Source organism: Sceloporus occidentalis, unplaced genomic scaffold (genome assembly GCF_023333645.1).
Source record: "Sceloporus occidentalis isolate IW3139 unplaced genomic scaffold, rSceOcc1.0.p SCAF_9, whole genome shotgun sequence".
Classification (NCBI taxonomy): domain Eukaryota; kingdom Metazoa; phylum Chordata; class Lepidosauria; order Squamata; family Phrynosomatidae; genus Sceloporus; species Sceloporus occidentalis.
In genome coordinates this window covers 2,853,651-2,874,428 of record NW_028316989.1, presented here as the reverse complement: position 1 = coordinate 2,874,428, position 20,778 = coordinate 2,853,651, and the positions used below count along the sequence as shown (strand labels likewise).

The 20,778-nt window shown below is 44.0% G+C and overlaps 1 protein-coding gene across 3 annotated transcripts; it reads left to right on the top strand.

Annotated features, from left to right (window-relative positions):
• Window positions 1-24: 24 nt before the first annotated feature.
• GPAT4 (glycerol-3-phosphate acyltransferase 4) lies at window positions 25-20,282 on the top strand. 3 transcript variants are annotated; one of them, XM_089539206.1, is made up of 14 exons: window positions 40-221; window positions 1,109-1,239; window positions 7,793-8,560; window positions 12,815-12,884; window positions 12,981-13,278; window positions 13,548-13,622; window positions 14,461-14,550; window positions 15,054-15,147; window positions 15,808-15,923; window positions 16,511-16,566; window positions 16,904-16,989; window positions 18,503-18,631; window positions 18,731-18,810; window positions 19,670-20,282. In XM_089539206.1, exons 3-14 carry the CDS (start codon window positions 8,396-8,398, stop codon window positions 19,776-19,778), a joined length of 1,368 nt encoding a protein of 455 aa, XP_089395332.1. In that variant the 5' UTR covers window positions 40-221; window positions 1,109-1,239; window positions 7,793-8,395; the 3' UTR covers window positions 19,779-20,282. The 3 variants fall into 3 exon arrangements, with proteins under 3 accessions (XP_089395334.1, XP_089395332.1, XP_089395333.1); XM_089539207.1 differs by lacking the exons at window positions 40-221; window positions 1,109-1,239 and adding an exon at window positions 5,985-6,197; XM_089539208.1 differs by lacking the exons at window positions 18,503-18,631; window positions 18,731-18,810; window positions 19,670-20,282 and adding an exon at window positions 17,901-17,929 and having other exon boundaries at window positions 25-221; window positions 16,904-17,023.
• Window positions 20,283-20,778: the final 496 nt, after the last annotated feature.

The window sequence follows — 20,778 nt, the reverse complement described above, 5'->3', positions numbered from 1 at the left end:
AGTGCGCGTGTGGGCGGAGCTACCGGCTCTCTCGCTCGTGGTGACGTCGATGCTGAGGGAGAAAAAGGAGCAGCCGGGGCGGCGGTGGTGGTAGTGGCGCGCGCATGCGCAGAGGCACGCGGTTGAGGCGACGGCGGCGCCTCTTTAGCCAGAGCTGAGTAGGGGAGGGGGGCAAGGAGAGAGAGGAAAGCGAAAGAAAAAGACGGCGGTTGCGGCGGCAGGTGAGTGCCACGCCCCTTCCCTGTAGCCACGCCCCTTTCCCTCTGAGGGAAAAGTAAAGCTCCCCTCAGGCTCCAGTTCGGGCCTAGTTCGACCCCGCTTCAGCTGTCATGGCGCCCTCTCCTGTGGCATGCTGGGATTTGTAGTTTGTTCTCGCCCCAGAGCCTTTCTCTGACAGGGAGAGACTGAAATGCCTCACGAAACCCATGCAGTTGGAATAATGTCAATGTACAATAACACCCAGAATCCCCAGAACAATAGTACAGTTGTTGGGACAAGCCCAATACACAATGAATTAACACCCAAAATAAGGATATCTTTATGGGGTTAACTAAAATACACAATATATTGACACCCAGATCCACAAAACTGCCATACTTTTATTGAACTGACTAAAATGTGTAATATATCGACACCCAGAATCCACAGAAAAGGGATATCTTTATTGGGTCGACTAAAATACACGATATATGGATACCCAGAATCCACAAAACTGCCATAACCCAAAAACACACAATATATTGACATCAAGAATATGCACAAAAGAGCAATACTTTTATTGAAAATAACCAAAACACACAATATATTGAGGTCCAGAAGCCACAAAAGAGCGATACTTTTATTTAGGGTTGCCATAATTCTCTACCACAAACCAGGGCAAAATGTAGGATGAAATTTAGCCCAAAATGTAGGACATTTAGGAAAATGGAGGACTTTAAATGTCCTACATTTCAGGCTAAATTGTATCCTACAATTGTCCTACATATTGTCCCGGTTTGTGGTAGAGAATGATGGCAACCCTACTTTTATTGGAGTAGCCAAAAATACATGTTGCAAGATTGTGAAGTGACCATGTTTCTTTCCCCTGTTTCTTCTTCCTTAATCCCAGGTCTGAAGACTCATCGCGGATCCTGAACATCCTGAATCATAGCGGACCCTATATTTCCAAGGGAAGATGGCCATAATGTCACATTGGGGGGCCTCCAGATGCCTGGGGAGACCATATTTTTTGGGGTGCGGGTAAGTCAAAAGTGGGTCCCGGTCCTGTAAATGCTGTATGTAATCATGCATAGATGGGTCAGTGGTGTCTGCCGTAGGTAGTGATACCTGTTTGTGTCATCTAAACACAGTATGGCAGTTTCCTGTTTAACCAGGTGACAGCCATAATATATACATGAGCATCTATCTATACATCCTGCCGCAGTAAAGTGAGAAACAGGAACGACTGCATGAAGGCAAGAACTCGTCTTATACGAAGCCAATTAAAAACCTCGTAAAGCGGTCTTTCTGTCACTGTTTCTTTTCCTTCTTTTAAAGGGGAAGTGAACAGTTGCATTTACTCATATGTTACTTGCTTGGCCTTACTTGCAAAGAATGGGAATCGTAAGGACATTTGTAAGCTGCCCAAAGAACTTGGTTATGGGGTGGCATACAATGATGACAAATGGATTTGTTTCAGCCACGCTGTTTGCACATCTCTGTGTGCGCATATCCCTTATCTTTATCCTTCCAGCTTGGCCTTTCTTGCACCACACTTATCAGCGCTCCTTTACTGTTTCCCTCCCTATTGCATCCTCTGTCTGTTAGCTTCAGACCCTTTGAATGCTGGAGTCCTCATTTACCACATCTTACAACAAGCTGCCTGTTAACAATTCTGTGTCTTTCCCTATCCCTCTTGAGCTCTTTCTTCTTTTATCCCCACTTATATCTTTAAAAATCAATGATTAGAAGTGAAATCCAAAAAAGACCTCTATATTAGGGTAGGCAACCTGTTGCCCTCCATATGTCTTGGATATGCCTGACTATGAACCATATTGTTGGAGTAGTTGTTCAAAATATCTGGGTTGCTCCAGATACATCTATTTTAATACATATTTATACACTGTGATAAGAAGTTATTGCTGTTCATGTGCCTTCATGTCAACTCGGGTTTAAAGCAGCACTGTTGCTTCCTCTAAGACTGAGAGAGTGTGACTTGCCCAAGATCACACACTGGGTTTCCATGGTTGAGAAGGAAATGAAACCTGGGTCTCCTGGCATTGTAATCCAACATCAAACCACTACACCATCCCAATTCTAAAATTGGGATCAATGATTAGAAGTCATCTAGTTTTCCACTGGAGAAAATGACAGGCAGATACAAGTGTTGAGGTGGACTCAGTAGGAGCGCATGTGATTTCCATATGGAACATTGATTTCCTAGCTGAGAAAGCCCTTTTCTTTAACCTTTGAAGACCATGGCTGATTCAAGTGCTCAGCTTGAATTACTTTCCATTTTCTCATCATTTACTATAGACCATCAACTCAAGTAATAGCCACTAGGCCAAATATGGCCCCTGTGGTTTACTGTCTAGCTCTCTCAGGAGCCAAATCTGAAAAGGAAAATGAATAGGCTGTGGCTATAGTTTGGGGACATCCCAGCATTTCACTTTGTGTGAACTGCATTTTGCCAGTGCTGTGGCAGTCACCCATTGGAATCAAGTCCTACAATGTGGACTTTTCAATACTTTTTTCCCCATGAAGCACGAATTTTTATGGTTTGCAACCTTTGTGAAAAGCAGTGTCTTTAGTAGCATCTAGCAGTAACATGGTGAGTTATACTGCAATGTCTAAGGTGCTAAAAACACTGGGGTATTAATAGCCTGTTTCTAAAATGTTTAAGTCTGTACTTCTTGGATTGAAGAAGGTTCCCTACTCATGCCATTCTTACAAGTTATTTCTCTCTTACTTTTAGGGGTGGTGGGCCATGCCATGTGCTGGGAGGTACCCTGCCTCTCATTGCCACTAGAACGACAAGCTCAGGCTGTTGACACATGGGGGACATTTATAGATTGGGTTGGAGCACCTTGTTCCTGTGTTCACAACATTTAACGGGGTTGCTGGGCTGCAGTCCGGCATCCGGCAAGGACACGGTGTGCTTCTGCTCCTTGTAGTACAAAACAAACCTTGTCCCATTCCTGACTCTTTGGCCTTCAAATGAATCCAAAGCATTCTGGTCAGTTTCAGTCAGCTGGGGGACCAAGATTTATTGGGTAAAAGTATGGTGTTCAAGCTGTTCCAGGAAATTTGAGTTCATCCGTGAGAAGGTCTGTAGTGGTAGATAAGCTTCCATAGAAACAACTGGTACATTTCTAATGATTTCCCCAGTGCTCAGCTCCAGCGGAGGAACAGGGGCATCATTAGTTTATGTGAGCTGACTGTGATTGTGAAGCTGAAACATCTTTTGGGGTCTACTGTAGTATAAAAGCCCTGCTGGATCAGACCCATTTGGCACCTCCGAAAGAGGCAATAAACCACTTTTTACTTGATTGTCAAACAACTGCTCTCAGGCTATCATAATCTCTGTTTACAAAAATGGGGATTAGGGATGATCTTTCTAATTATTGGTCCATTAGTCTACTGTTACTAGTGGGAAAACTCTTTGCCTGATACCTTAACAACAGCCAAAGTTCAGAGGAGTCTGGGCTTGGATGGTTCACTTAGTGATTTAGTCCATTGCCCCATCCTTTTTTGTTTTAAATAGCATTCACTCAAGCCTGACCAAGAGATAAGGTACAGGATAAGACAATGCAGATTGGAGCAGGTTTGATTCTAACTGCCTCAGGTTACCAGGGACTAGGAAACAGGTATAAAGACAATGCCTGCTCCAAATACATCAAAGGCACCAAATCCCATCTGATCTTGGAAGCTAAACAGGGTCAGCCCTGGTTAGCACTTGGATGAGAGACCAATAAATACCAGGTGCTGTTGGCTGTATTTCAGAGGAGGGAACTTAAAAAATCCCCAGCTCTTGTTCATTGGGGATACCCTCCCTCTCTATCTGACCGTTCTATTTAGCTGTCACAGATCACAGATTGGGAGGACACAGACGTCCTCCAGATATTTATCTAGTGTTCCTATGGTATCGAGTGCCATAGATTAATTATTAACCCTATGACAAAGCTCTTCCTTCTGTAAATGATATATTGAGATAGAACATCAATGCTGCCTCACTTGTGCTCAGGCCAATTAATAACAAGGGTTGATGCTTTTGGTATGATAAACTCCTCTCCAAAGAAGCTTGCTTCCCTTGATGGATATGATAAGGAAAAAATCTACCGGTGACACCTTAGCTGCAACAGTCATGTCCTTCAACATTGGTAATTAATTGTGCTTGTCTTGTGATCAATATCCTTACCGTACTTTAATGAGCTCCAAGCAATGTATCCTGGAAGGGAAATCTCTTAATATAGGACCTGTTATGATTACAGTGCATCCTTCAGACTTTGATGTAAAGCAACAACAACGATGATTATGAGGATTGCAAGTACTGCTATTGAAGTTTACAATTGCTAGTTAGGAAACGCTGCCACTTAGGCTAGCAGTTTATAGATATTTTTGACCCAAGCTTTCTGAATGCTTCATTTGTTTGGCTGGCCTTTGAATTGCATTGTGTTTGGGAGACCCTACCTCCTGACAAGTAAAAATCTAGGTTCTTTTTTTATATACCATTCTTGGTGTAAAGTTCCAGCGAACAAGGAGAATAACCTTTGAACCAGCTGCCCACTCAAAAGTAAAGTCTTATCATTTCAACATACTTTATTTCACCTATATGGAAGTGACAATGGTCTTTTTTTCTAATTGGTCTTGTCATCCTTAACCCATCTGTAAAAAGCGATACATTGATGGCCGCGCAGGGAATCAAACCCCTTTCTCCAGAGTTCTAATCCTATGCTCAAACTGTACTCAAATTATGCCACACTGACTCTCTTTGCAACCATGATACTATCTGCATAATGCTATCTAAAACAGATCTGCAGGGCCGGAAGAACAGTATCCCAGAGTACTGAAGGAACTTGCTGGGGTAGTCCCTGAACCATTTGTCAACATTTTTTAGAAATCTTGGAGAACAAGTAAGGTGACAGAGAACTGGGGGGAAAAGGCAAACATTGTCCTTCTCTTTAAAAAAAGAGAGAGCAGAAAATAAGGAAGGAAGGAAAGGAAAGAAAACCCAGAAAACCTCAGACCAGTCAGTCTGATCTCAGGCTGAACTTTGTTCAGTTCTGGGTGCCTCATTTTAAGAAGGATATAGACAAGTGAGAATGGGCTCAGAGAAAGCCAGTAGGAATAAGGGATATGGAGAACAAAGCATATGAGGAAAGTCTGAAGGAGTTGGGCATGTTCGGTCTGGTGAAGAGAAGACAGAGAGATGACACATGGGCTGCCACAGAAGAGGAGGCAAGCCTAATGGTTTGAGATTACAGGACAGTAGATTTCAACATTAGGAAGAACTTCTTGACAGTAAGAGCATGGAATAGTGCAGTGGAACCAGTTGCCTAGAGAAGTGATGGGGTCTCCTATGGGCATCTTCCAAAAGAGGCTGGACACTCCTTGCTGGGGATGCTTTATTTGAAGCTCCTGCTGGGGGTTGGACTCAATGACCCATGAGGCCCCTTCCTACTATGAATCTGTTATTCTAACTTGTGATGATCACTGTAAAAGCTTTCTTTGTTGCAAAATATCCAAGCTACCCTGTTTAATTGTATCAGATGCACATTTCTAGCCATCAGTCAGTTTTGGGGGGGAACAGTCAATAGTCCTGTCACGGTGCCACTTCCCAAGAGTCAGACTGGTACCTTCAGGCAGTGACTTCTCATGACTGGTATGTTGCTTCCCACGTGGAGAAAGCTGATTTGCCATCCTCTGCATGGACTCTGGAATCTCTTGGAACATTTTGCAGTGATTACACACCCCAGCTAGCTTACATACACCTGACTGCTGTTCCATTCCAGCAGTGATGCAAGGCTGAGTGCTGCTGCAGCCGAGATCTCTTTGAAGGTGAGGGAGTTTGAGGGGAGTGTGTTTCACTCCAAAGCCCTTTATTGCCTCTTTTTCCTTTTGCTTGGTTACTCCTTAACCAAAATTATAAACCACTCTTGGGTTATAGCTCCAGCTCTCCACTTCGTCCCTGCCTGACTTCTGTTCAGCGTCTGTTTACTGTAAGTAAAATGTATGGTGAGCAAAAATTTACTTTGTGTAGAGTCAAAATTCTGTGAAGAGAATTTCTGACCTTGCAGAGGAACTGAGCCTTTGCTTGGGTCTCACTAGGTTTAGGCCAGGCTTAGTAAATAACACGTTAGGAATTGCTTTCAGGAAGAGATTTCTACCATGGCAGTGGACTGTTCAGATCTGAAACTGGGAAGTGAGGATTATAGCTTGTCTGAAATTCCAGGGGCTGGACTGGCAGAGATCTGGGCTTCCGATATGCATGTTTTACAGTTACTTTTAATTATATCCTAGTATTTGGCTAGGTCTCCCATCGAGCCAGGCCCATCTGCGTTTTGCTCCCTGACCCTGACTGTATTCAAAGCCACGTGGTACATCTTTAAAAGGCATACTTTTTCTTTTGCATTACAATCAATAATGTAGGCTTTCTGAAACAAATTGAATTGGGAATGTTCTTATGTCCTAATTCAGTTGGCATCTGAATTGTCGTGTTTGGGTCATCATGGACACTTCGGCTTTAATTTGCCTTCCTCTAGTCCTTTAGCAAAGAAATATATTTTGTGTGTTATGTGATACATATTCCCTCTCAACCAATCTGCCTGCATTGTTACTGAGGTATGGAAAGGGTGAATCCTTACTTGTAAAATGTTCATTTTCTGATGTTCCTGGCTCAAATCAAGGCATTGGTAGTCATCTTGATAGTCTTAAAGGGATTTAAAACCATTTTCTATCTTATCTTCCTTCATAAGCTGTAGTCATGAGGTCTTGCTTCATGTCCCTTTGTTAACAAGGTGGGTAGGTATTTCTGCTGAGATACTCATAATTTTGAAATAGGCCCTACCAAGAAGACCATCTTACCCGGAGATTGGGGAAATACATGTTTTGGACTACAGCGGTAAGCTTCCAAAGGCCATGCTGGCAGTGAGATTTTGAGAGCAACAGTCCAAAAAATGGGTTTTCCAAGCTCTGAATGCAATCCTTGCTGTATTCAGTTTGCTAGATAGTTCAGTCTTCACTCTCCCCGGGAAATGATTTGTGAGTTTTTGGAGACCTCTGTGCCACTGTGATTATTCCGATTATCTGTCTTTGATAATCTAAGCATGTTTTTTGTGCTGGAAAATTATAGTGGTGGAAACATTTTCATAACAGAAATGCCTTCGTCATTGATTGCATTTTAGAAATAACTTCATGCCAGTGTGCCATGCTTGTCAGTAACTTCTGACTTCATCATCTCTGATGAGTCAGAATCTCCTTCAGCCATCTATCTAAGAGAACTCTCTCAAAGCGTGACTCATTTTTAAAAATCCTTTTAAGACTATGAGTTGGTTGCGCAATTAAATGCAGTGCAAGTGCTAAACAATATTTGTGAGCTACTAACTTTAGTAGCTGTTTAATAGTCAGTAGTCCTTCTGGCAAGATCAGCTGCTCTTTCCAAGAGTTTGTCCTTTCTGCCATTTTAATGAGGTAAATGAGATCTGTCTGCCGTCTTGGAACAGGTGGTTACTACTCCTTGGCCTAAAGTTCCCCTTCCACTGTACTGATATTTCACTGCCTTGATATGCCTGTCTCTTTTCTTTTCCTCTCCTAGTGTTTGGGATTTATGAATGCTGTACCCTCTGAAGCGGTTTCCAAAGGAAGAGGAAAAACACCCAGTGTAACTTTCTGCTATGGATTGAAACAAGAGTCCTTTGGAACTATGCTTACCACAAGCTATTTGAGAGACTTAGAGCCAGTCTTTGCATCCCAGAGGCAAGAACTTTAACTCTGCAGGCCAGCGGCTCTCCTCAAATGCAGGGCAAGGGAGGGAGCTCGCCTCAGCCTTGCAAAGAGACGTTTCATACCCTCAGCAATTCCCAAGGGCCTCATTTTCCTGGCTTTCCAGGAGCTTCCCTGTCACACAGCTTAGTTGGCTACCCTTTTTGTAGCCATCCCATACTGGGCCAGTCTTCACAGTTTCCGTCTCTGCTGTGGCATCTTTCCAGGCTGGATGATGGGGATTCTTTCCAACCTCAGGCCCATCAGAGACAGGATGTGAACATTGAAATGGCATCTCTGATAGGCTGCGGACCTACTGCATGCACAGCGTTGCCACTGGGTGACAGGCGAACTGGCTGATTGCTCCAGGCCACCTCTTTCTGCCCATCGCAGGATTTTGTAGGGCACTGGCCTCACCTGCCCCCTCCCTCTCATCATGTTTCTACTGCTGCCGTTTGACAGCCTGGTGGTGAACCTGCTAGGCATTTCCCTAACCGTCCTCTTCACCCTACTCTTGGTTTTCATCATCGTGCCAGCCATCTTTGGAGTTTCCTTTGGTATCCGCCAGCTTTACATGAAAACGCTGCTGCAGATCTTCCAGGTGAGTCAGGCTGCTTGACATTTCTTTGAGGGAATAATGTGCAAGTTGTGTAAACTCCAGGGCAAAGGAGTGTGAATCAACCCTACAGTGGTAAGTTTTGCAAGTTGGATGAGTAAGCTGGGAGGTTTGGACCAGGCTCGGTTGGTGCCAGGACTTGGCTGTTTGTGTCTGTTGCCAAAAACAAACCCAGTATTCCAAATGTGACAGCACTGTGGAGGTTTTGGGAGACACTGCGATACTGTTTCAGTTTGTATTCCTTTCCTAATGATTTCCAATCTACATCACTTTACATTTGCTTACCCTTGCCATTTTAATGTTCATTCACCCACTTTGGAGAAGTCACAGGCCTGTTACAGACTGCCAAAATAAAGCTGCTTCGGGTCTCTTTGGAGGTATGCTGTTTAAATGATGCATGCATCCTAAGAATCTGGAAGCTGCACCAAAGCTGCACTCCAGTGCTTAGGAATGGAGTGTGGCTTTGGCGCGACCTCCGGACTCTTAGGACCTATGCATCATTTAAATAGCATACCTCCAAAGAGACCCGAAGCAGCTTTATTTTGGCAGTCTGTAACAGGCCTTAATCTCTTTTTAAAATCATTCTTAATAATGTGGTGTCATCTGCAAAAAGTTGTTACCCTGCTGCTCCTCACTTACTGAAGATCCTTTATGAATAAGTTAAAAAGCACCAGTCCCATTACAGGTGTTTTCACAGTCCCACCTTATACAGCCTTCCCTTGTAAGTACAGGTTGTGTCTCCCTTATCTGAAATGCTTGGGACCAGAGGTATTTGGGATTTTTTTTAGATTTAAGAAAACCTGTATTTGCATATAGGTAGTGATCAATGCATTGATCAGTATATTGATGTGGCATTGTTCTAATTGTCCATCATGGAGATGGGGCCCATGCCTAAACCCAAAATTCATTTATGTTTCTTATACATCTAATATATGTGTAATTTTATACATTTTTAATAATGTTGTGCATGAAACAAAGTTTGTATACTCTGAATAATTAGAAAGCAAAGGTGTCACTATCTCAGCCAGCCATGAAAAAAGGTTTTAGTTTTTGGAATATTTCAGGTTTCAGAATTCCTGATAAGGGAGAATCAACCTGTACTGCCAGTTTATTTCCTCTCTGCTTGCTGATTCATGACTGATCCATGAGAAGACCTCTCTTCTTATCCCATTGCTACTGGGAGCCTTTGTGATGGTTTCCCAACAGTGTGCTAATGCAATAAAGGTGAAGAACAAATGCAAGGCTAGCAGGTGGGGGTCTTTATCCCATAGTCCAGTGGAATTTTCCAGCCTGGTCAAGTCAGTATCCAGGCTGCCTCTGACTGTTAGCATCAATCAGTTTCTCCTTGACAGCTTTCATTCCAGGAATTCCCATAGAGCTCCAGGTCCTTCTGGTCTTGGAAACAGTTTAAGGAAACGTTTAAGTCCAGAATTCTACTGAAAGTCTTAATCAATATGCTTACCTTAACCCCTGGGGGATGCTGAGAAATGTAGTCCCACAAGGTAACATTTCCACACTTTGATTGAGGTAATTATGTGATCTGGCATGATCTGAATGATCATTGCATTGATGTGGCATTGCCCTAATGAACACAACTGCTTGTGCACCATACGTCTTTGAAAAAATAATAAAACCTCCTAAATTCTTTTCCCAGGCATCAATTCCAAATTCTTTGACTTTATATGCATTATGCATCTTGAACAATTTTTACTTTCCATATGCTTCCAGCATGCACAATTTTGCATATTTTGTTCATGAGTGGAGGCATCAAGCTATGTAGGATGTGAAAGCACTTCCACTCTACCCTCTAGAAATCTTACCCAGCCATCTCTGTGGCTTCTGAGATTTTGCCAAGTGTGGTGCCTGCTCTTTCAAGCCTACCTTTATATCCTTAAGAGCTGGAAACTTGCTCTTTTCCTTCTTTTCAGTACGAAAGCTCAAATTGTCAAGAGGCAGGCCTCTGTGTCTTGTTGTGCAATTGTGGTATAGACACAGCCCAGCATATGAGGTTGCTGCCTGTGCCTGTGGTACATTGAGAGGTTCAGGTGGAGGGCAGCCAAGTAAACTGAAAGCAAGCAAGCAAGCAAGGGCTCTCTGTGTGTGATGCCCTTGGGAGAAGAGACTGATCTTGGTACAATGTGGAGACATGCTGGTTTCTGGCAGCTGCTGCTGGGATAGTGTATCCAGTTGCTGGTTGGAGCACATGGGGCAGAAAGAGGCAGCAGTTGTCCTTGGGGTGAGAGGGTTACAGGGGAAAGCTTATGGACCTTTTAGTTTAGCCATCATCCCCACTGCCTCCTCTCTTTGGCTCCCTCACATCTGGCCAAGTGTGCTGCCTGTCTGTTGCTGAAAGTTAGGCAGGCGAAATCCAGAAGCAGCTTTAGGCAAAGGACAGAGCCTGAGCTGATGGGGTGTCATGCTGGTTCTTCTGTGGCTTGGAGGTCATTTAGAGAAAGTGGGATGTGTGGGCCTTCCCTGACGCACCCCTTCAGAGCTATTGACCACTGGACTGGAAGCTGCCTCCTGTGGCTCTTTTTCTAATCTGGACCTAGAGGTGGTTTTGCCATTCAAACTCTTAAGCCCTTCCAGGTTTTAATTAGGATTCCTCTCTTTATTATTGATTGTAAGCATTTTGCAGATTGTTATTTCTGCTGGGAGCACAGCATCAGAAGAAGGGGGTGAAAATGAATAAAGAAAGAAAGAGGGATCACCTTGATCTGTGGGAAGAGCGGTTAGGAAGGGCCAGGTTTTCACTTGCCATGAACAGGAGGCCTGCTAGACCCAGTATTTCCTCCAGTGTCCTCACAAAGCAACCATAGCTCTGTCTGTGCCCCTTAGCAGGCCTGCACAACTTGATAGTAGGAAGGGACCAAAATTAAAATAGGCTAAATTTCTTCTGGAAGCAGGTAGGTTTTTAGCAGCTCACTTTCCAAGTAGAGGTATCATTAATGTTTAAACTATTTTAACCATTAATTTTTAATCAGTTTGCTTACCTTAACTCTTTGGGGGATTCTGAGAATTGTAATCCCAAAAGTAATGTTTCCAAACTCTAATTTAGGTGAGTATGTTCACAAGGTCCTGAATGTTATCTGTCATAATCTGAATGATCATTCCATTGATCAGTGCATTGATGTGGTGTTGCCCTAATGAGCATAACTGCTAGTACACCATACTTCTTCAAATAAGGATTGATTGATTGATATAAATATTAATTCTGCCCAGTACTATCCTCAGAAGAAAGCCAAGTGGCAGAGGAGCTTTGAGGGGTGAGCATTCGCCTGTCCTCCTCCACCATCTGGCTCTCTCCTCAGGAGAAGGCTGATCAGCCTTGAAGTCATTCCACATCTCGTGGGCTGCCCAAAATCCTTCGGATGTTATGCAAGCCTGTCCCTTAGTCTTTGCTGCCAAGAAACAGCACCAAGCCCAGTTTTCACTGCAAAGAGACTCCCTCTGCCAGAAACATAACAGGGCTACTTTAGGCAGAATCAGAGGCCTGTTACAGACTGCCAAAATAAAGCTGCTTCGGGTCTCTTTGGAGGTATGCTGTTTAAATGATGCATGCATCCTAAGAATCCGGAAGCTGCACCAAAGCTGCACTCCAATGCTTAGTAATGGAGTGCGGCTTTGGCGCGACCTCCGGACTCTTAGGACCCATGCATCATTTAAATAGCATACCTCCAAAGAGACCCGAAGCAGCTTTATTTTGGCAGTCTGTAACAGGCCAAAGTCTTTCAAACCCAGTATTGCTTACTCTGCTCTTCAGTATTGCAGCTGTTCCTCAAAATCTTGTCCCCAACTACAAGTCTTCTAACTGGAACTGTTAGAGATTGTGTGAGAGGGCTTTTCCACAGGAGGCATGCACTTTATTACATGCCAAGAGTTGCCTTTCTGGAGTAGACCAACAGTCAGAGCTTGGAAAAGTGACCTTTTTCAGGGATATAGCTCCCATTTGCTTTGGGAATGAGGGAATTCTGGAAGATGCAGTCTCCTTCCCCAAGTCATTTTCAAAGTTCTGCCAAGGGTCCATCAAGTTTAAAGTAGTGGGACCTGGATGCAGTGGCCAATCCTCACATTTCCAGAAGCTGGAATTCTAGGAGTCTATTCAGCTATGATGTTAGGTGTGCCAACCCTCTTCCCAGAACTTAATCCAGTCTTTTGAGAACAATTTTAGCCGGTGGCCATCAGTCCCATCTCACAGCCATGTCAGTTGCATATAATTTCCTTCTCTTTGTCTTCCAGTGGGCAACGTTGAGGATCGAGCGTGGTGCCAAAGAGAAGAAACATCCACTTTATAAGCCCTATGTCAATGGTATGAGGCCACTTGGTCTTCTTGTGAGAAGAAAGGGGTGGGACAGGGGTGAGGTTCACCTGTGTAGCTGAAAGTTCCTTCTATCTTTTTTTGTAGGTATCATTGCAAAGGAGCCCACTTCACTGGAGGAGGAAATTAAGGAGATCAGGCGGAGTGGGAGCAACAAGGCCCTGGAAGCCCCGGAATTTGAGCTCTCTGACATCTTCTATTTCTGCCGCAAGGGCATTGAGACCATCATGGACGATGAGGTGACCAAACGTTTCTCGGCTGAAGAGCTGGAATCTTGGAACTTGCTGAGCAGGACCAACTATAATTTCCATTACATCAGCCTGCGTCTTACAGTGCTATGGGGGCTCGGCGTCTTGATCCGCTACTGCTTCTTGCTACCACTCAGGTAAAGGCTAGCATCATTTAGTGCCTCTCCTTGGAAGAAGTGGACTGAGCAGTGGGAAGACCAGATTTGGTATTTCTGGTCTTTCCTGTAGTCTGTTCCTTAGCATGAAACCTTGGTGGCAATGTCAATATTGTATATGTGTGTGTGCTTGAAACTATATTATGGTCCAGCCCTGTAGAAATGCTCCCTTTTCAAGGTTGGTGGGCAAAGGTCATCTGCAGGCCACACTTCACCACTTTCTCCTATTTCTCTTTCCTTTCATTGTGCAGGGTAGCCCTGGCTTTCACTGGCATTAGCCTCTTGGTGACAGGCACAACTGTGGTGGGCTATTTGCCCAATGGAAGGTGAGTTCTCAGCCATAGAATACTGCAAAGATCACCATTGTACTTGGGATTTCAGAAGGATATAATACCATTTCCCTGTTTCTGTGCTGACCTCTCTGATTGAGCTCTCCTGATCCAACCTTTGGCCTTCAGCATCATGTTATCAGGTAGTTGTCAGGAGTACAAGGGGATAGGGCACGTTCGTGTGCCTCCCCATTTAATTGGGAAGTCAGAAAAGAACTCTAAAGAGTGGCCTGATAGGTGAAAAAGAGAATACTGCAAAATGCAAATGTGACCTTTGCTGATGGATGAGTATACACCACTAGTCTGATCTGCCTTGGAGCTTGAACGGGTTACCTTTTAGGACCATAAGTCCCAGGATTCCTTTCGCTATGCTAGCTGGAAGATTTTGAGAGTTGTAATCCAAAAAAGTAATGTCAACAAGCACTGGCCTTTCTGTCTTTTAGCATCATGTCTTTAGGTGGTTGCCCCTGCTGCTTTACTGGGGAGGTGTCAACTTTCCCCTTAAAGGGACTTTGTTGACCCAAACCTTCCATTGAGCAAAACGCAGAATCCCACCTCCTGGCCACATCAGGGAGGGGAAAGAACTAAAGTCTACAGTGCCACAGGAGGCTGAATCTGAAACCATTCCCATCAATATGTCAGAGAGAGGAAGGTGGAGATAGTCCTTCCTGCTTCAAAACCTTAGTTATATTTGTGTTCCAAGATAGACTTGTCAAGGTGGAGAATCCAAGCAGTGGTGATTTAAAAACCAGCTGCCATGTGAGCAGCTTCCAGAGGGTGGCACTAAAGACTGCTTACTGTGGGTATTTTGAGATTTTTTTGCCTGGTCCTTTAGGTGCAAGGAGTTCCTGAGCAGGCATGTCCATCTAATGTGTTACCGGATTTGTGTGCGAGCTCTTACAGCCATCATCACCTACCACCACAGGTACGGGGGAGTTTGGGTAGCACCTCCTGGTAGCTTTTCTCGGGGAAGGAGAAAACTGACTCGGGCTGTGGGAAAACAGAAGATTTGCAGGATGTGGACCTGAACACATAAGATCTGTTTCCTTTCTCCTTGTTTCTTAGAAGCAAATTTCCAGATCATTTAGCTACGACAATATATTTGAAAGTTTGTGAGTGAAATCTCAGAAACTAGGAAGATGACCAAACATGCTTTTGGTGGTCAAGGGTCTTCACTGCTCTTGTGTAATTCCCCACTCTTTCACAGCCAGAATAATATATGCAAAACTAAGAGCAAAATGCAGTTGTTGTAATTTATATAAGCTGTAGAGTATCCATGGGTGCTGAACTGTTAACTTTGGGTCAGGGAATTGAGGACCTCTTAGCATTGATGGAATGAGTGCAGTACAGAGGAAAATCTATGCCCAGTGCTCTTCTTGGGCTGGCTTGTCAGATTTTTGCTGATCTCTTTTTCTTTTCCAACTTCAGAGAGAACAGACCCCGCAATGGAGGAATCTGCGTGGCTAACCACACCTCCCCAATTGATGTCATAATTCTGGCCAGCGATGGTTACTATGCCATGGTGAGGAAGATGAGCCTTAACTACTGGGGGAAGGAGGGTACACAAAGACATACAGCAGAACTTTCTTCATCACAATCTTTAATATTCCAGTTTAATAGATAGCATTGGCCAGTGCTGTCAGATAGCATTAGCGGAGGTTGTTTATTTTTAAAAGCCTCTAAAATGTGTTCCAAAGTACCCGTGCTTAACAAAAGAAGGTGCTTCTCATGCCACTGGAATATCGCTTGTTCATTTAGGTGATAACTGGTCCATGGAAGCAGTTGAACAACATGACTGCTGCTCCCATTCCTTGGAAGTATGGGATGGTGGAGCAGCTGTTCTGCAGTCTAGAAAGGGCCCTTTTCTGGCCTCTGAAAAATACTTTGGGCAAGTGCTTCAGGTGTGCCAAAGGAGAAAGCCCTCCTTCACCTGAGACCTCTGTATCTGTTGGTGAGAATAGGGAAGGTTCTTGCTGCTTTGCATGGGACAGACTCTCTAACCCATGAGGAGATAAGGGCTGTGTTATCCCCTCATGATGTTTAGACTTCCGTCAGCAGGATTGTTTAGTGGTGTCAAAGGTGAATAAGCTTAAGGCTTACCATATCTATTTCATTCAGGGGTTGCTCAGTTACAGGTTCCCTGAGAATGGCCTCTGACCCCTTCACTTTCTCTGTTGCTCAGGTGGGCCAGGTACACGGAGGGCTCATGGGGGTGATCCAGAGGGCCATGGTGAAGGCCTGTCCCCATGTCTGGTTTGAACGCTCTGAAGTTAAGGATCGCCATCTGGTGGCCAGAAGGTATGTGCCCAGTATGTCCAATGCTTTGCGAGGGCTTTTGGGATAGACACATGAATCAGAAAAGGAATAGGAAAGAAGCAGCATTGGCTAGTTGCAGATTTGTAAATAAAACTACCATAGATTTGAATTTGAGACACTGGGTGCCAGGGCTTCCAGAATCCATCTATGATGGTTACTATCAGTGCTATATGTACTAGGGGTTTAAATCTTATTTCATTCTCACATATAAGGGGAATGGTTTGAAAAGTTTTCTTTCTGCTGGGTGAGATTACAAGAGCTTTTGTGTATTGTGTAGCTTCAATTATTTTTCACATTTGGGGACTTTAAAATCTCTCGGGGGAAATACTTGATTTTATGCAGAACAAACCCCTGTTTTGGGCAGGAAAGAATATATTTTCTGCTAAATGCTACTTTAAAAAAATAATTTTGTGCAAATAGATTGTTTTCATTTAAATAGTCTCAATATCTCATGGCAGTTGATCATTTTCTCGAGTGTCTTATTGCATCTTGATACGTTTTTTCAGCAATGGTAAGAAATGACATCCCTGCTATATACATTTTTTCCCCTCTCCTTTGACTTCTTGCAGGCTGTCAGAGCATGCTCATGATAAAAATAAGTTGCCCATCCTGATTTTCCCTGAAGGTAAGCAAGAACCAAAGAAAATTAGCTATTTTGCATGGTTCCATATGGCACAGTGTTCCACAAGATGCATGAATGAATGAAAATATAAGTTGGAGAGGACATCTATACCATAGAGCTGATAAAATATAGTTGAAACCCTCAGCCCCAAATTTCTAGTACCTAATTGAAAGGCATGACTTGGGTGGGAAGGCAGTGACACAAATAGGGAGGTCATTCTTCTGTCGTATTTCTTTAATACAGACAAATAACTACATTTATGAGTAACTTGCAATGTTGCACATGACTTTCCATGGATAAAGAAAGCTGCTCCTACACATGTTGTGGTTTCTTTTGACAGGCACTTGTATCAACAACACATCTGTGATGATGTTCAAGAAAGGGAGCTTTGAAATTGGTGCCACAGTTTATCCTGTTGCCATCAAGGTGAGGGTCAAGGACCGTGAAGATTGCCAAGCAGGTCTGTAGAGAAATCCTGCTGAAATGGTGCAATGCAGTTGAGAAGCACTTTATGATAAAGAACCCTAGAATGCAAAACATATCATGTAACTTTGATCCCTCCAGATTGTACCATTAGAAGCCGGGAAGGCACACTGTAGGCTTACAAGATCTGCTTTGGTTTTTGCTAGAATTCAGATACCTACGTCCTGGAGCAAATGTAAAATGGGAACAGAATTGAAGGAACCCCTGAACTGTTGAATCCCATGAGACTGGATGGACTTGTACAGCAAGAAATACTCAGATCAAGGATTATGTTTAGAGATAAAATTTGCATTTTTCAAAATACTTGGGAGTTTGCTGATTGTAGTACCAGTCATCCAGAGAGTCCTACCAGTAAATCTCACTCTCCTTTCTATCCACCCCTGCATTAAGGAAGGCAGCACAATCCATAAGGAATTCTTCTGCCTAAGACTTCTACCACACAGCAGAATTAATGCAGTTTGACACAGTTTTAACTGCCATGGCTCCATCCTATGGAATTCTGGGATTTGTGGTTTTTTGTGGCACCAGAACTCTCTGACAGATGACAAATCCCAGCATTCTGTAGCATTGAGTCATGGCTGTTAATTTGTTGTCAAACTGCATTAATTCTTCAGCCTGATTACCATTGAAATGAACAGGAGTGGCTCCTGCTTGTTCTTTGGCTCTTGCACAAGAGAACACCCCAATGGATTCTGTCTTTTTTGTTTAATGTTCAGTTGTTTCTTCAGTCTTACCAACCACTAACTGTCAAATGCAGGAGGACACTTGCAGCTTTATGCAGAGATAATATATTTGTAGAAATGTTTACAGGAATCTCTAAGAACAAACATACCTCATGTGCTTCTGAGGTGCAGAGTTCGGAATCTGAAGAGTGACTGTAGTTTATGAAGAGCCTTGGGCATGGCTTTTGGTGGTTTTCAGCTTTATTAGTCTGTGCCATGATGATGTAGTACAAGAATGGGCAACTTTGGAGAACCCGGGGACCAATTTTCCATCCCCCAGCCCTGCTGCAGGCCTCCCGACCGCCTCCTATCCCAGCTGGTGTGGTTGGCTGCGCCATCAATTCAAGATTTACAGTGACCCCATGAATTTCATAGCACTTTCTTGAGCAAGGAATATTCAGGTAGTTAAAACTTTTGAAATCAGAAATGGATTTTTCACAATTTGAAAACCAAAACAAGGTAGACTCATGCTTTCTAGTGCATGATTTATCTAGCTTCTTCGAAAGAAGAACCAGATACAGACATGATTGTTAGCACTGATTCGAAAAATATCCTTTGCTAAAGATATGTTTCTCTTGATATGTGTTGAATCTTGCATCCCTCTTATGTGCATAGAAGACAGGAGATGTAGAAAACACTTCCATGCCTGACTGTTCTTGCTAGCTCCCAGCCTAGTCTTATGTGCTCTCACCATCCTGTTCCTCCATCTCCCCACCCCCATTTTTGTCATTCAGTATGACCCCCAGTTTGGAGACGCCTTTTTTAATAGCAGCAAATATGGCATGGTGACCTACCTGCTGAGGATGATGACCAGCTGGGCAATTGTCTGCAGTGTCTGGTATCTCCCCCCAATGACCAGAGAGGTGAGTCACTTGGACCTAGACCAGGCTGGTGTTGGATGAATGATGAACATTCCTACCAGGCCCCTCTGCAAATGCTGATGCTGTGTTCTCTCTTTCTAGCCTGACGAAGATGCGGTGCAGTTTGCCAATCGTGTGAAATCTGCCATTGCTAGGCAAGGGGGCCTTGTGGATCTTTTGTGGTGAGTCCTGAAACCATTCTTTTTTGCTACAGATCAGTGGACAAAGATGGGAAGCAGGTTGCTTGTTGAATTGTGCAGATTTGAATGAAACTGCCTGAGAGCCAGACCACTGGCCTTGCTTCTTCAGCTTCTGTTTGGAAGACAACTGTTGTGCTGCATAAGTTTGGCCCTTCACATTGCAAGATCAATTTGGAACCCTTGATTAAGACACAACAAGAACAGCTCAAAGCAGGCTGCATGTTGAGTAGAAGAGGAACCATTTGGAGCTCTTAAATCACTTTGCCAGGGCATGGTAGATTTTGAACTGAAAATCATTTGGGAGAGCAAAGATTCCTGTTCAGCAGCTCTCTAGGCTGTTTTGCTTGTTTGTTTTTTAATAGGGAAAAGCCATGAAACTCTGCATCAGGTGTATCTTAAGCCTCAGGAAGGTTAGAGCAACTTCTTATACTGCTAAACATGCCACAGAGGCTGACGTTGGATTGAAACTTCATCATGCCTTCAGTGTGTGTGAAAGCAATCCTTCAACGCTCCTCCCCCCCCCCCCCTCGGAAAGGTTCATAGGCTTAGGATCTGTGTTGCCAATCTGTTTTTTTTTTCCACAGCAGATGGATTATGGTAGTGAGGCCTAGCTATGCGCACTGGAAATGTCTGTGTGTGGTAAGCATGGCTTACTCCTTGGCAGTACCACATGGAAAACCTAATATGCTTAGGCTTTGTATAAATAAGATTTGGGTATACATTTGCAAAGTGCCCCTGCCTTTCTTCTGCCTTTGGATTATTCCAGAGCTGTGCTTCCTTTCAGAGTATTTTGCCAGAGTGAGTCTGTTCTGGCTGACATCTTTTTTCCTTCCTCCTCTAGGGATGGAGGCCTAAAGAGAGAAAAGGTGAAGGACACATTCAAGGAGGAACAGCAGAAGCTCTACAGCAAGATGATTGTGGGCAACCACGAAGATCGGAGCCGTTCCTGAGCTGCCATGGCCGGGGCTTCTGCAGCACTGATCCCATGCGGAGGGGCAACTTCTCTTAAGGCTATGGGCACTCTTTGTTCTCTAGCCTCTCAGTGGTGCTGGCCAGTGGTTACTGAAAAAAAGGCCTTGCCTTAAATTCTTGTGGTTTCCCCCACTGCCTAGGCAGCAGCATCAGCATCTGAGAACTGGACATCACAGTCAAAATGGCAGCATGGCTACCCCGTGCGCAATTGTCTGAGCTCTGCAGGGTGCCCATGTATCTGTATGTGTGCATTCGTGCATGCGTGCCTGTGTAAGATGCTCCAGCATGGCTCTGAGCCCAGCTGGGTGTATTGATTCCCTACTGCCAGTGACAGAGATGCCTCCTGCAACATCCCTCCATCCTTCTTCAGCCCCCCTCCCCACCCTTGTATCCCTTCTTCCGTCTGCCACCCCCCCAAAAAAAGAACTGACATCAGTTGCATGGATTCACTTTGCATTTTATAATTAAATGGTATAGACAAAGATCTTGTGCTAAATATTTGCAGGCTGCCTTTGCAATGGAATTGCCCAGCTCATAGATGGTGCGGCAAGTGGTCTTTTTCAGATAGGAAAGAGGTTCCTTAAAAAGAGATGCCAAGACCAGGGGTAATGGGTTTTTATGTCATGCTTTTCTTTTGGGTGGAAGGGCAAAGCATGTGTGGAGCTGCTGTGGTGCTGGATCTGGGATACAATTCCTGACACTTGTAGAGATAGGTTTGGCCCACATGGGTCTCTTGGATTGGGTACCTCTGCTTCGCCCATTATACGGGGAGACCATAAATAACCACAGCCTAAATTACAAACATGTAGAACTCCTGCCACAGCAAGCTAGCTTCCAGACTTCATAACAGATCCTGGCTAATTTCAGCTCAAAAGAAGCTTTTAGCATCTGCTGAGGCAGGCAGAAGCCTCAAATACTGAAGTCCAGAATCGGAAGAGCATGTGATGTATGAAGTGCAGCGGCCTTCTTTGAAACGTG

Coding starts and splice junctions, on each gene's coding strand:
- GPAT4 (XM_089539206.1), top strand. CDS start 8,396: ATGTTTCTACTGCTGCCGTTTGACAGCCTGGTGGTGAACCTGCTAGGC. Junction 15,148..15,807: donor GCGATGGTTACTATGCCATG/GTGAGGAAGATG, acceptor TCTGTTGCTCAG/GTGGGCCAGGTACACGGAGG. Junction 18,811..19,669: donor GGCCTTGTGGATCTTTTGTG/GTGAGTCCTGAA, acceptor TTCCTCCTCTAG/GGATGGAGGCCTAAAGAGAG.